Source organism: Ovis aries, chromosome 4 (assembly GCF_016772045.2).
Source record: "Ovis aries strain OAR_USU_Benz2616 breed Rambouillet chromosome 4, ARS-UI_Ramb_v3.0, whole genome shotgun sequence".
Taxonomy (NCBI): Eukaryota; Metazoa; Chordata; class Mammalia; order Artiodactyla; family Bovidae; genus Ovis; species Ovis aries.
The window spans coordinates 81,926,885-81,939,144 of NC_056057.1; the positions used below are offsets into that span (position 1 = coordinate 81,926,885).

Here is a 12,260-nt window from a genome sequence, read left to right on the forward strand (position 1 = left end):
CAAATATTGGAACAATGTATTCAGTGCTGACAATATTTAAGCAGCAAAAAGAAATTTTGAAGAGGTAAACAATTTCCCGTCCCTGTTAAAATGTATTCAACATTGGTGGACTAGTAGTTTTAAGGTTTTAATCAATTAGCATCTCCTATAGAGGACCTCTAATATGAGAATCTGAGGGAATGTTGTGGATTTATACCTCTCTTTAAAAGGTGCCATAAATATTATTCTCCAAGAAACAAGTTTCTAGTAATGACTAAGACAGACAATCCTTCAGGCAAATAAGTGCAACGTATACAAAATTCAGTATTGTTCACAAGAGGTTCACTAATAACAAAGGACATATAAATAAATAGTTTTAATTATGATTGTCACTGTAAATATAAAGATGCAGATATATATGTGAAACTGTAGAGCTACATTTAATGAATTAAAAAATGTGTCTCCACTGGCTAACTGGAAAACAGTGGAGCATAAAATCATTTTTAACCCTACTCACCTTACCTGTTTTAGTAAATTCAACTCATTGAGGCATTATGGGAAAATCTGAGCTATTTCTAAGGCTCATGAGGTCTCCAATGAGGACATCCCTTACAAAGAAATACAGAACTGTCATTGATAAATAAAATCAATGAAAATAACAACCCACAGAAAAAAATTTAATTATTTACTGATAACTTCTCTTTGTATTTAATATCTCTTGTCCTATCTGAGTAGCCTCCTACTGAGACACTGAATAGTACATTTTTATCTGATGTTTGTGAGTGGAATTGCCTCTTCCCTTCATGGTGAGTCCAGATGTGCTGCCCTCAAAAGACACTCAGATACTAATTCCAAAAATAGTCTAAACACATGCATTCTGCCTCAAATCTGAGACCTCTTTTGTTGATAATTCTACAGAGAGAATATAAGGTTAGTCAATGAGATAGACATAGCAAAAAGACACCTAGGTCCTATCAAAATTAAAGAAACAAAAATAAAATTTTCCAAAAGGGGATTTAAAAGAGATTGCTGTACATCTGAGAATTTTATCAGCACATAATATATGCTCAATTATATAAATGAATAAATAATTTTCTTAGCTTTTATCAACATGCTGTTTTTTTTTTTCACTACTTTTCTATAGCCCATAGCTGTGTTGGTTGTTTAGTTGCTAAGTCATGTCTGACTCTTGCGACCCCATGGACAGTAGCCTGCCAGGCTCCTCTGTCCATGGGATTTCCCAGGCAAGAATACTGTAGTGGGTTGCCATTTCCTTCTCCAGAGCATCTTCCTGACCCAGCAATCTAACCCACCTCCCCTGCATTGCAGGCATATTCTTTACCATTGAGCCACCAGGGAAGTCCCATATCCTATAGCATTTCCCTGTTAATATGTGATCCCAATCTGTGATATGCTTATACCTACTCTCTATCTTACTCACCTCCCTTAATTCAATACAATGTTCTGTATACTCTTGAATATCAGGATTTCCTCCAATATGCTTTATTCATCATACTTCCCTCCTCTCATTCTTTTCGTTTGGCCAATGGCCATGTCTAATCTGTTCTGGGACATTTTTATCCAGCTGCTCCCCACTATAATTAGATTATACCCCAAAACAACTTAATAACAGCAGTTATTCAAGAAATGAGATCTGATACCTACAGAAGTAAACACATGCCATTTGACTGAGGTGACTGAGGGATTTGAGAAATACTCAAATTTCAAGCATGGCAAACAGGATATAGTTCCAGGAAAACAATAACCAAAGTTATATTCTAACTAATTTTATTATTCTCTGTTAGAATTAAAGAAAAAATAAGGGAATGATTTGTGTATAGTTTGGAAAGAAAGGGACTCGGTGGACAAGTACATGGAGGGGCTTTCCAGCAGTGGCCAGAACAGATACAGCAGATCTGAGGAATAGCAATTTCATGATCACTAGAGAAGTATGGTCTATGGGGGCTGATGGGTTGATTGCAAGCTGTCACTAAAATTTGAATACTCTGAGAGTTAGGCCTGAGGCTTCCGGCTACTGGAAAGAGAACACTCCCGGGACCTGAAAATCTTGTCCATTTACCTTAAGGCCAAAATGTCTTCAGTGAGTCTGTTGGGTATAAGTCAACTTCTACAAATTCAATATATTCTGGACTTACTGAAAGCATTTGGTTTTTTGATCTCAACAAAGCTAAGATCCATAACCTAAACCATAGTATGGGAAGAAAAAAAAAAAAGCCCTGGCCTGAGAAGTCAATAGCCTTGCTTGGACACCGCCTCTATGGTGCCTGGCTTGCTTTCTCATTCTCATATGAGCCAAGTACAATTTGATAATATTTTCCACATCTATCGCCATCTATCTGTTGGCAGACATACGACACTTATGTGAGTCCATGATTCCACAGAATGGAGTTACGTAATACAAGCACTTTTTGTCACCCAGACAATCAGAGTGAAGACACAAGTCTATAGCCTTAGCAAACATGCTTGTGAGTATGATTCTAGGATTCCCCTTTTATCCAAAATAAAAAATATGGATAATGTCTTTACAAGCTGTTTGGAGGCTCATAAATTACATACAAATATCGGCACACAGAATAAATTTATGAAGAAAGGAGTTAAGAAAAATAAAGATTTTCAAACCTGGGACTGATATCTTCCCCACAGTTGGATGCTTCATCTCCATAATGAGGTCATTGTGTAACACCTAAAATGTAAAAAAAGAGAAAAATAACTTACAAAGTAAATTTATCTTCAATCTCAAGGGATGTGGAAAGATACTTATTCAATCCATTGAAAAAAATGATTATAAAACATAGAGATTTTTGAAATATTAATTTGAAAGTATTTGAGGTTAAAATGTTTTCATTTTATATTAAACCAAGTGAAGCCAAAAAGAATTAGAAGACTCAAGGGCTAGCCAACTTCATTTTTATAGTCTTCTTAGTCTTAAAAATGTTATTTGCTCTTAAATACAGGGTGTGATTCCCCCTTTTCATCTATTTTTGATCGTCTAAATATTAAAGCTCAGCCTCTTCCTCCATGACCTCAAGCAGGACTGGACCAAGGTCAACTGCAGAAGGACAGAATATGAGATGAACCAGGACCTGAAACAGAGGAGCCTACCATAGTACAGATGTGCTCCTAGCAATTTCTTCAGTGGAAGGTGTGGGCAGTCAGTCCAGTTTGAAAGGTGAATCAGAATATACAGGAGGCCCAGGGACCACATAAAGTGGACAAATTAAAGCCACTGTGACAAGCCATGATCAGAGACAGCTGATAGGGAGCCCAGGTTAGAGGAGACCCTAGTCAGAGGCCTGAGCAGGAGACTGAAACCAAAGATGTTCTCAGTGGTCACAAGACCTTACTCATAAGACCAGGTTTTATAACTAGGACAAACTGAGAAAACTAGGGCAACTGAGAAAAAAAGCCAGAAACCCCATCCTGGAGGACTGATTCAATCTCATGCACTGGACCAAGACAGGTATTTGGTGTTTCATCAAGAAAGTGGGTCTTCCCAGATGGCACTAGTAGTAAAGCACCCATCCGTCAATGCAGGAGACATAAGAGAAGCAGGGTCAACCCCTGGGTAGGAAAGATCCCCTGGAAGAGGGCATGGCAATCGACTCAAGTATCCTTAACTAGAGAATCCCAAGGACAGAGCCTGGTGGACTACAGTTCATAGGGTTGCAAAGAGTCAGACGACTAAAGCGACTTAGCACAGCACGCATCCAGAAAACAAACTAGATTTGACCTCAGGGTTAAGAGTCAAGGCAGTTGCTAGGACAAGGGTGTTCTATCAGAGCCCAACCAGCAGAAAGGCGGCTTGATGCTGAATCATTTGGCTACTCCCCTTCATGGATCACAGCCTTATTGTGGCGAAGGGACTTGCATAATTCAATGAAGCTATGAGCCATGCCCTGCAGGATCATCCAAGACAGACAGTCAGATCATAGTGAAGAGTTCTGACAAAACCTGGTCCACTGGAGGAGGAAACTGCAAGTATTCTTGCCAAGAGAACCCTATGAACAGTATGAAAAGGCAGAAAGATATGACACCAGAAGATGACTCCCCTGGGTTGGAAGGTGTCAAATATGCTACTGGGGAATAGCAAAAGGCAATTACTTATAGTTCCAGAAAGAATGAAGCAGCTAGACCAAAGTGGAAATAGCACTCAGTTGTGGAAATGTCTGTGGTGAAAGCAAGGTTCAGTGCTGTAAAGAATAGTATTGCATAGGAACCTGGAATGTTAGGTCCACAAATCAAGGTAAATTGGACATAGTCAAGTAGGAGAAGGCAAGATTGAACATCAACAACTTAGGAATCAGTGAACTAAAATGAACAGGAATGGGCTACTTTAATTCAGATGATAGTTATATCTACTACTGTGGTCAAGAATTACTTAGAAGAAATGGAGTAGCCATTATAGTCAACAAGAGTCTGAAATGCAGTACTCAGGTACAGTCTCAAAAACAACAGAATGATCTCAGTTTGTTTCCAAGGCAAACCATTCAGCATCACAGTAATCCAAGTTTATGCCCCAACCACTGATGCCAAAGAAGCTGAAGTTGACTGGTTCTATGAAGACCTACAACACCTTCTAGAACTAACACCAAAATTAAAAAAAAAAAAAAAGATATCTTTTTCATCATAGGGGATTGGAATGCAAAAGAAGGAAGTCAAGAGATACCTGAATAATTTGCAAGTTTGGCTTTGGAGTACAAAATGAACCAGGGCAAAGGCTAACAGTTTTGTCAAGGGAACACACTGGTCATAGCAAACACCCTTTCCCAACAATCCAAGAAATGACTCTGCACATGGATATCACCAGATGGTCAAAACCAAAATCAGACTGATTATGTCCTTTACTACCAAAGATGGAAAAGCTCTATACAGTTAACAAAAACAAGAGCTGGAGCTGACCATGACTCAGATCATCAGCTCCTTACTGCAAAATTAAAGGTTTAAATTTAAGGAAATAGGGATAACCACTAAGCCATTCAGGTATGACCTAGATCAAATCTATTATGATTATACAGTGAAGGAGACAAATAGATTCAAGGGATTAGATCTGCTAGACAGTGTCTGAAGAACTATGGACAGAAGTTCATAACACTGTACAAGAGGCAATGACCAAAACCATCCCAAAGAAAAAGGAATGCAAGAAGACACAGTGGTTTTCTGAGGAGGCTTCACAAATAGCTGAAGGATGAAGAAAAGTGAAAGGCAAAGGAGAAAGGAAAGATGTACTCAACTGAAAGTAGAGTTCCAGGGAATAGCAAAGAGAGATAAAGCCTTCTTGAATGAAGAATGTGGGAAAAACAGAATGGGAAAGACTAGAGATCTCTTCAAGAAAAGTAGAGCTATCAAGGGAACATTTCATGCAAGGATAGGCATGATAAAGGACAGGACTGGAAAGGACCCAGCAGAAGCAGAAGAGATAAAGAAGAGGTGGCAAGAAAACACAAAAGAAATATACCAAAAGGTCTCAATGACCCAGATAACAACGATGGTGTGGTCAACTCACCTAGACCCATTCTGGAGGGTAAAGTAAAGTGGGTCTTAGCAAGCATTACTACAAACAAAGCTAGTGAAGGTGACAGAATTCCAGCTGAGCTATTTCAAATCCTAAAAGATGCTATAAAAGCACTGCATTCAGTATGTCAGCAAATTTTGGAAAACATCAGTGGCTACAGAACTGGAAAAGGTCAGCTTTCCAATCTCAAAGAAGGGCAATGCCAAAGAATGTTCAAACTACCTGGTAATTACATTCATCTTGCATGCTAGCAAGATTCTGCTCAAAATCCTTCAAGCTTGGCTTCAGCAGTACTTGAACCAAAAATTCCAGATGTGCAAGTTGAGTTTAGAAAGGCAGAGGAACCAGAAATCAAATGGCCAACATTCACTGGATCATGGAGAAAGCAAGGGAATTCCAGAAAAACATCTAATTCTGCTTCATTGACTACACTAAAACCTTTGACTCTGTGGATCACAGCAAATGTGGAAAATTTTTAAAGAGATAGAATGCCAGACTACCTAACCTGTCTCCTGAGAAACCTGTATGCAGGTCAAGAAGCAACAGTTAAAACCTTACATGGAACAACAGACTGTTTCAAAATTGGGAAAGGAGGAAGACAAGTCTGTATATTGCCACCCTGCTTACTTAACTCACAGGCAGAGTACAGCATGCAAAACACTGGGTTGGATGAATCACAAGCTGGAATCAAGATTGCCAGGGGAAATATCAACAACCTCAGATATGCAGATGATATTACTCTAATGGCAGAAAGCGGAGAGGAACTAAAGAGAATCTCAATCAGTGTGAAAGAGAAGAGTGAAAAAACGGCCTTAAACTTAAAATTAGAAAAACCTAATATCAAGGCATCCACTCACATTATTTCATGGCAAATAGAAGGGGAAAAAGTGGAAGCAGTGACAAATTTTATTTTCTTGGGCTCCAAAATCACTGTAGATGGTGACTGCAGGCATGAATTTAACTGACACTTGCTTCTTGGCAGAAGAGCTATGACAAACCTATACAGTGTATTAAAATTCAGAGACATCACTTTGATGATAAAAGACCATACAGTCAAAGCTATCATTTTTCCAGTACATATATAGATGTGAGAGTTGGACCATAAAGAAGACTGAGTGCCGAAGAATTGATGCTTTCAAATTGTGGTGCTAAAGAAGACTTTCTAGAGTCCCTTGGACAGCATGGAGATCAAACCAGTCAATCCTAAAGGAAATGAACTCTGAATATTCATTGGAAGGACTGATGCTGAAGCTGAATCTCCAATACTTTGGCCACTTGATGTGAAGAGCCAACTCACTTGAAAAGGACCTGATGCCAGGAAAGATTGAAGTCAGGAGAAGAAGGGAATAACAGAGGATAAGATGGTTAGATAGCAAATGAGATGGAAAGATAACCAACTCAATGGACATGAATTTGAGTGAGGTCTGGGAGATAGTCAAGTACAGAGGAGACTGGCATGCTGCAGTCCATGGAGTTGCAAAAAGTCAGACACAACTTAGTGACTGAACAAAAACAATCACACTTGGCTACTGAAACAGAGCTACTTAAATCCTTGGCACAGAGAGGCTGTCATTTTTCCCTTGAGTGGGCAGGAAAACAAAAGCTGCCAGAGATCAAGTGCCCTCCAGTCGCAGGTAGATGTGATGAGGGCATGGAACTAGATTCTGGAACACAAAATTTGAATTACTGGCGGAAACATATTGTGTCACACACAAATGAAAATGCTACGAAGTTGTTTTTGTAAGTTAGGTCTTTACCAGTTGGAAGCAACCTGTGTATACTGCATCAGAGAACCCCCAAATTCAGTTTATTATTGCTATCACTGCATCTTATTGAGATGCATATGGGTGAATTACATATGGAGTGCTGTCTTCACCCGCACTGTCTACCAGGAGCAGAGCTTCTCTTGTGCTATTCTGTACATGGATCTAAAGGGCAAGATGCTTTGAACTGTGGTGCTAGAGAAGACTCTCGAGAGTCCCTTGGACTGCAAGGAGATCAAACTAGTCAATCCTAAAAGAAATCAATCATGACTATTCATTATAAGGATTGATGCTGAAGCTCCAATGCTTTGGCCACCTGATACAAAGAGCCAACTCATTAGAAAAGACCCTAATACTGGGGAAGATTGAGATCAGGGAGGAGCGAGGGATGACAGAGGACAAGATAGTTGGATGGCATCACCGATTCAATGGACATGACTTTGAGCAAGCTCCAGGAGATGGTGAAGTACAGGGAAGCCTGGCGTGCTACAGTCCATGGGATTGCAAAGAGTCAGACACGACTAGGCAACTGAACAACAACAAAAATGGCAGAAGTATTGCAGTGGCCCAGTGAACTTATGGACCACATTTTCACACTAATATCCTAAAGAGTAGTACTTGTAATAGTTCTACAGCATTTTGAGCTTCAGGTTAAAGCAAGATTTGCATATCCCTATCTTTATTATAGTCTTTCCACAGAGCAAAAATGCATAAAATAAATAAACTAATAAAAATGTTTTCTGGGACTTCCCTGGTGATCCAGTGGTTAAGAATCCACCTTCCAATGCAGGGGACTCAGGTTCAATCCCTGGTTGGGGAACTGAGATCCCACATACTGAGAGGCAACCAAGCCTGAGTGCCATAACTAGAGAGGCCCACACACTGCAATAAGCCCCTGCACTACACGCTACAGCCAGAGAAGCTGCACGCTGCAGCTGGAGAGGAGCCCCCACACCCTGGGACTAGAGAGAGCCCTGCAATGCAACAAAGGCCCAACAAAGCCACAAAAAGGTTTTCTCACTTGGAAAACTCAGGGAGAGAGGACAAATTTCCTTAGTTTTATCCGTTTTCAGTGAGCTTATTGGTTGCATTATGGAATAAGCTATCAAGAAGACAACCTTCTGGGTAACTTTTTAAGGTGAGAACTATAACCCTTCTGTGGCTAAATATTCTGGCTTCCAGTGTTTTCTTTGGGTATGGTTGCCACTTTGGGAATGATGCTTTTTAAATGACCATGTCAAACCTTCTCATTAAGGGTGAAGTCAATGCCAGAAGGAGATCCTTTCTAGGAATGTCTTGCCTTTCTTTTGGCATCACCAGCTTTGCAGCCGAGAGCTGGCCAGAGAAAATTCTTGCCAGTGTTAGAATTGTGCTATAATTTCATTCTGGTGAGGCTCATTCTCAGCACCCGCCCAGCACAGCCTCCTCCTTTGTGGGGGTGGGGGCTAAATGCCAACTCGAGGTGCTAAATCTCAGTTCTACTGAGGACAGGAACAAAAATACCACGCTAAATTTCACTTGAAACAATTATCTGCACACTGAATCATTCTTCTCTCCTCGTATCTCTGTTGCCCTCCTGACTACCTCTTTGTAATAATACTGCAGTGCTACTCACAAAAGACAAAAGTGAGTGTTCTTAGCTAAATATAACTTAACTGATAGTGTTAAAATTAATTAACGCTGAATTTTAATCATGTAGCAAATGTGAAGTGTCAAACGTGAAAGGGTAGCTGGTAAAGGTCAAGGGACAGATGTCAAAGTTTTGCAAAGCAGAAGCTAGCAGCTGACTGAAGTTTTGCATGAAAGCAGCTTAAGGAGTGTAAGCCTTTTAGTTCCTCCCCCACTGATGCCTATATGCGACATTCCCAATATGAAAATTTCTTATCGAATTCGATCAATTCCTTTGCATTGGAAATTGTTCGACTTAAAGCAGAAATACAAATTCTTCTTATGTTTGCAAAGCAAAGTAATTCCATTTCTAATTTGCTGGAGTGTTTGTACAATTATGAGGTAAATGGGCTGCTCCAAGCCCCCATCTTCGGAAAAAATTGACTTATTCCCCTGGTTGGTGGCCACCTACTTACAAAATGTGAAATCAGAGGTCCAGCAAATTCCATAGGCTTTCTTTGTGAATCAGGTCAGATAATCTCAGAACAACTGAGACTGTGTCAGTGTTATTCCTGGAAACCCTGCCTGATTATTCGGAATGTTAGGAAACTCTCCAGCCTTGTTTGTGAGGCGAGTCCTGCTCTGTTCAATAACATATTCGAGAACCTCAGGATCCAGGCAGTCTGTCTGGATTTTAACAGAACTCTCTCCTGCTGCACTTTAGACCTACGTCCCAGTGTAACTTCACCAGAAATGCAGAACTGCCACTTGCTACCATTTGTATAACATTTCTTTTGTAATCCTTACTAAATATCTCCTTTTCTTTCTCTCATCCAAAGGCAACACCCTGATCTCTATTACCTTAACCAAGAAATTCAAATGTAAAGTGTTTTCTTTTCTGACCACTAACAATGTAATGGGGGGCCTCGGCCTTAGGGAACTTCAACTGCCATTTTCCTTGAAGGAAATTTCATGCCTGGAACCTCAGTCTGGCCACTCAGGATATTCTTTGTTGCATAATGAGTTATTTTAAACTAAGGTGAAGGACCTTCTCAAGAATTCTGATGTGTACTTTGTCCTTCCTTTAACTTATTTTATCTTCCTTAAATCCTTCATGGTTTGGTAGCTCTTCAAAATTGAATTTCTTCTTGAAGTTTCAAAAGCCTCCTCTTGATAAGAATAGAATTATAGACAGTGCACCAATCTCTCTCACAAAGTATCAGGCCTATTTAAAATAAGGTCTCTCATTCTTCCTCAAGAGTTTTACAGATTGACAGCTTAATGATAGAGTCAAATGGTAATGTATTAATGATGGGGGGAAAGAGTAAAATGTATACCTTAAAGCCATGTGGGAAATAAAAGTTTAAGTGAGAAAGTTTTTTTATAAAGTCCTATAGTAGGAATGGCAGAAAAAAGTCTATAATATAGTACTAGCAAGGAAAAAATATGTAGGGGGGAAACAAACAAAAACACAAAAATCAATACCCACTATATAAGCAGTGTGGAGAAGGGAACGGCAACTCACTCCAGTATTCTTGCCTGGAGAATGCCATGAAAAGAGGAGCCTAGAAGGCTACAGTCCATGGAATCACAAGAGTCGGACACGAATGAGTGACCCCGACACACACACATATAAGCAGTGAAAATCTCTAGGAAAAGCAAGGGATCTGAGTCAAGAGTAGAATTAGCAAGCCATATACAAATAAAAAGAGAGAGATAGAGTATTGGCATTAAGTGATGAACACAAAGTTCAGTTCAGTTGCTCAGTCGTGTCTGACTCTTTGCAACCCCATGGACTGCAGTATGGCAGGCCTCCCTGTCCATCACCAGCTCCCGGAGTTTACTCAAACTTATGTCCATTGAGTCAGTGATGCCATCCAACCACCTCATCCTCTGTCATCCCCTTCTCTTCGTGCCTTCAATCTTTCCCAGCATCAGAGTCTTTTCAAATGAGTCCGTTCTTCACATCAGGTGGCCAAAGTATTGGAGTTTCAGCTTCAGCATTAGTCCTTCCAATGAATATTCAGGACTGATTTCCTTTAGGATGGACTGGTTGGATCTCCTTGCAGTCCAAGGGACTCTCAAGAGTCTTCTTCAACACCACAGTTCAAAAGCATCAAAGCATGGACACAAAGGATATGTGTAAAAGACCTTATCAAAAATCAGTGTAATACCATCAGTGACATTAACAAAGATGCCCAAAAGAGAAACAATCTATTCATTCATGAAAGAGCTGAGAGTAAAAGGATTAATGAACTGGCATTCAAGGTGCCTATATTTAGAAGGTAGGCAAAGAGAGACCTGAGCCAATTTTTTATAACACAGTTTCCATTCCATAATGAAGGAGTAATATCCAATGAGCAAAAGTAAGTAACTGTATATCTTGGAAGGAAAGGAAAAGATGTAGGTCAAGGAGGTCAGTAAAAGTCACAGAACAAAGATGATATTGAAATAAAGCATAAGGTTAATTACAACGATACATATAATAACAGCAGCTTTTGCTCAACAAAACTCAAGGGTCAGACATTATGTCAGGAATTAAAGAGTTACCTCCATTTAATCCTCTTAGTGAAAGGATTAATTAACTAGATAAGAATTGTTATTGCCAGCATTTCTACTAATAACATGATGAAAGCCTAAAGTGGTTAAATAAAATACTCCCAAGATTTTATAAATTAATAAGTAGCTGACTTTGGATTATAATTTAGGTATATCTGACCCTAAACTCTTAATCAGTTGGAGACTTACTAAGATAAAAAGTAGAAAAGTATCATTTGATTTACCATTAAAATAACTAGCTGATGTGGTCAATTCTGTAAAATAAATTAGTCAATTTATTGGGGGGGAAATCAGCCAAATGGATTGCCTGACACCATGCAGCCCAATTAATGAATACACTGAACTGCTCCCTTCTGGGTAGCCAAGGATATTCTGGCTTCCACAGAAACAAAGGTTGTGGAAAGAGGAAGCATTCTGGTCTGGGACTGGCTGAGAATTTGAGGGGGATCACTAACCAAACTGATCACATGAACCACAGCCTTGTCTAGCTCAATGAAACTATGAGCCATACCGTATAGGGCCCCCCAAGACAGACGGATCATGGCGGAGAGTTCTGACAAAATGTGGTCCACTGGAGAAGCAAATGGCAAACCACTTCAGTATTCTTGCCTTGAGAACCCCATAAACAGTGTGAAAAGGCACAAAGGTATGACACTGAAAGATGAACTCTCTCCCCTGGTAGGTGCTCAATATGCTACTGGAGAAGAGTGGAGAAATAACTCTATAAAGCATGAAGAGATGGAATCAAAGCAAAAACAACACCCAGTTGTGGATGTGACGGGTGATGGAAGTAAACTCTGATGCTGTAAAGAGCAATA

The 12,260-nt window shown here is 39.7% G+C and overlaps 1 protein-coding gene across 2 annotated transcripts in view; it reads right to left on the reverse strand.

Annotated features, from left to right (window-relative positions):
• The window catches only part of SUGCT (succinyl-CoA:glutarate-CoA transferase), a 762,875-nt gene that overhangs the window by 109,206 nt on the left and 641,409 nt on the right, over positions 1 to 12,260 (reverse strand). For both annotated transcript variants that reach the window (XM_042249226.1, XM_004008000.5), the window contains one exon: positions 2,620 to 2,683. In XM_042249226.1, the coding sequence (XP_042105160.1) occupies positions 2,620 to 2,683 (64 nt within the window). The remainder of the gene's footprint in view (positions 1 to 2,619; positions 2,684 to 12,260) is intronic.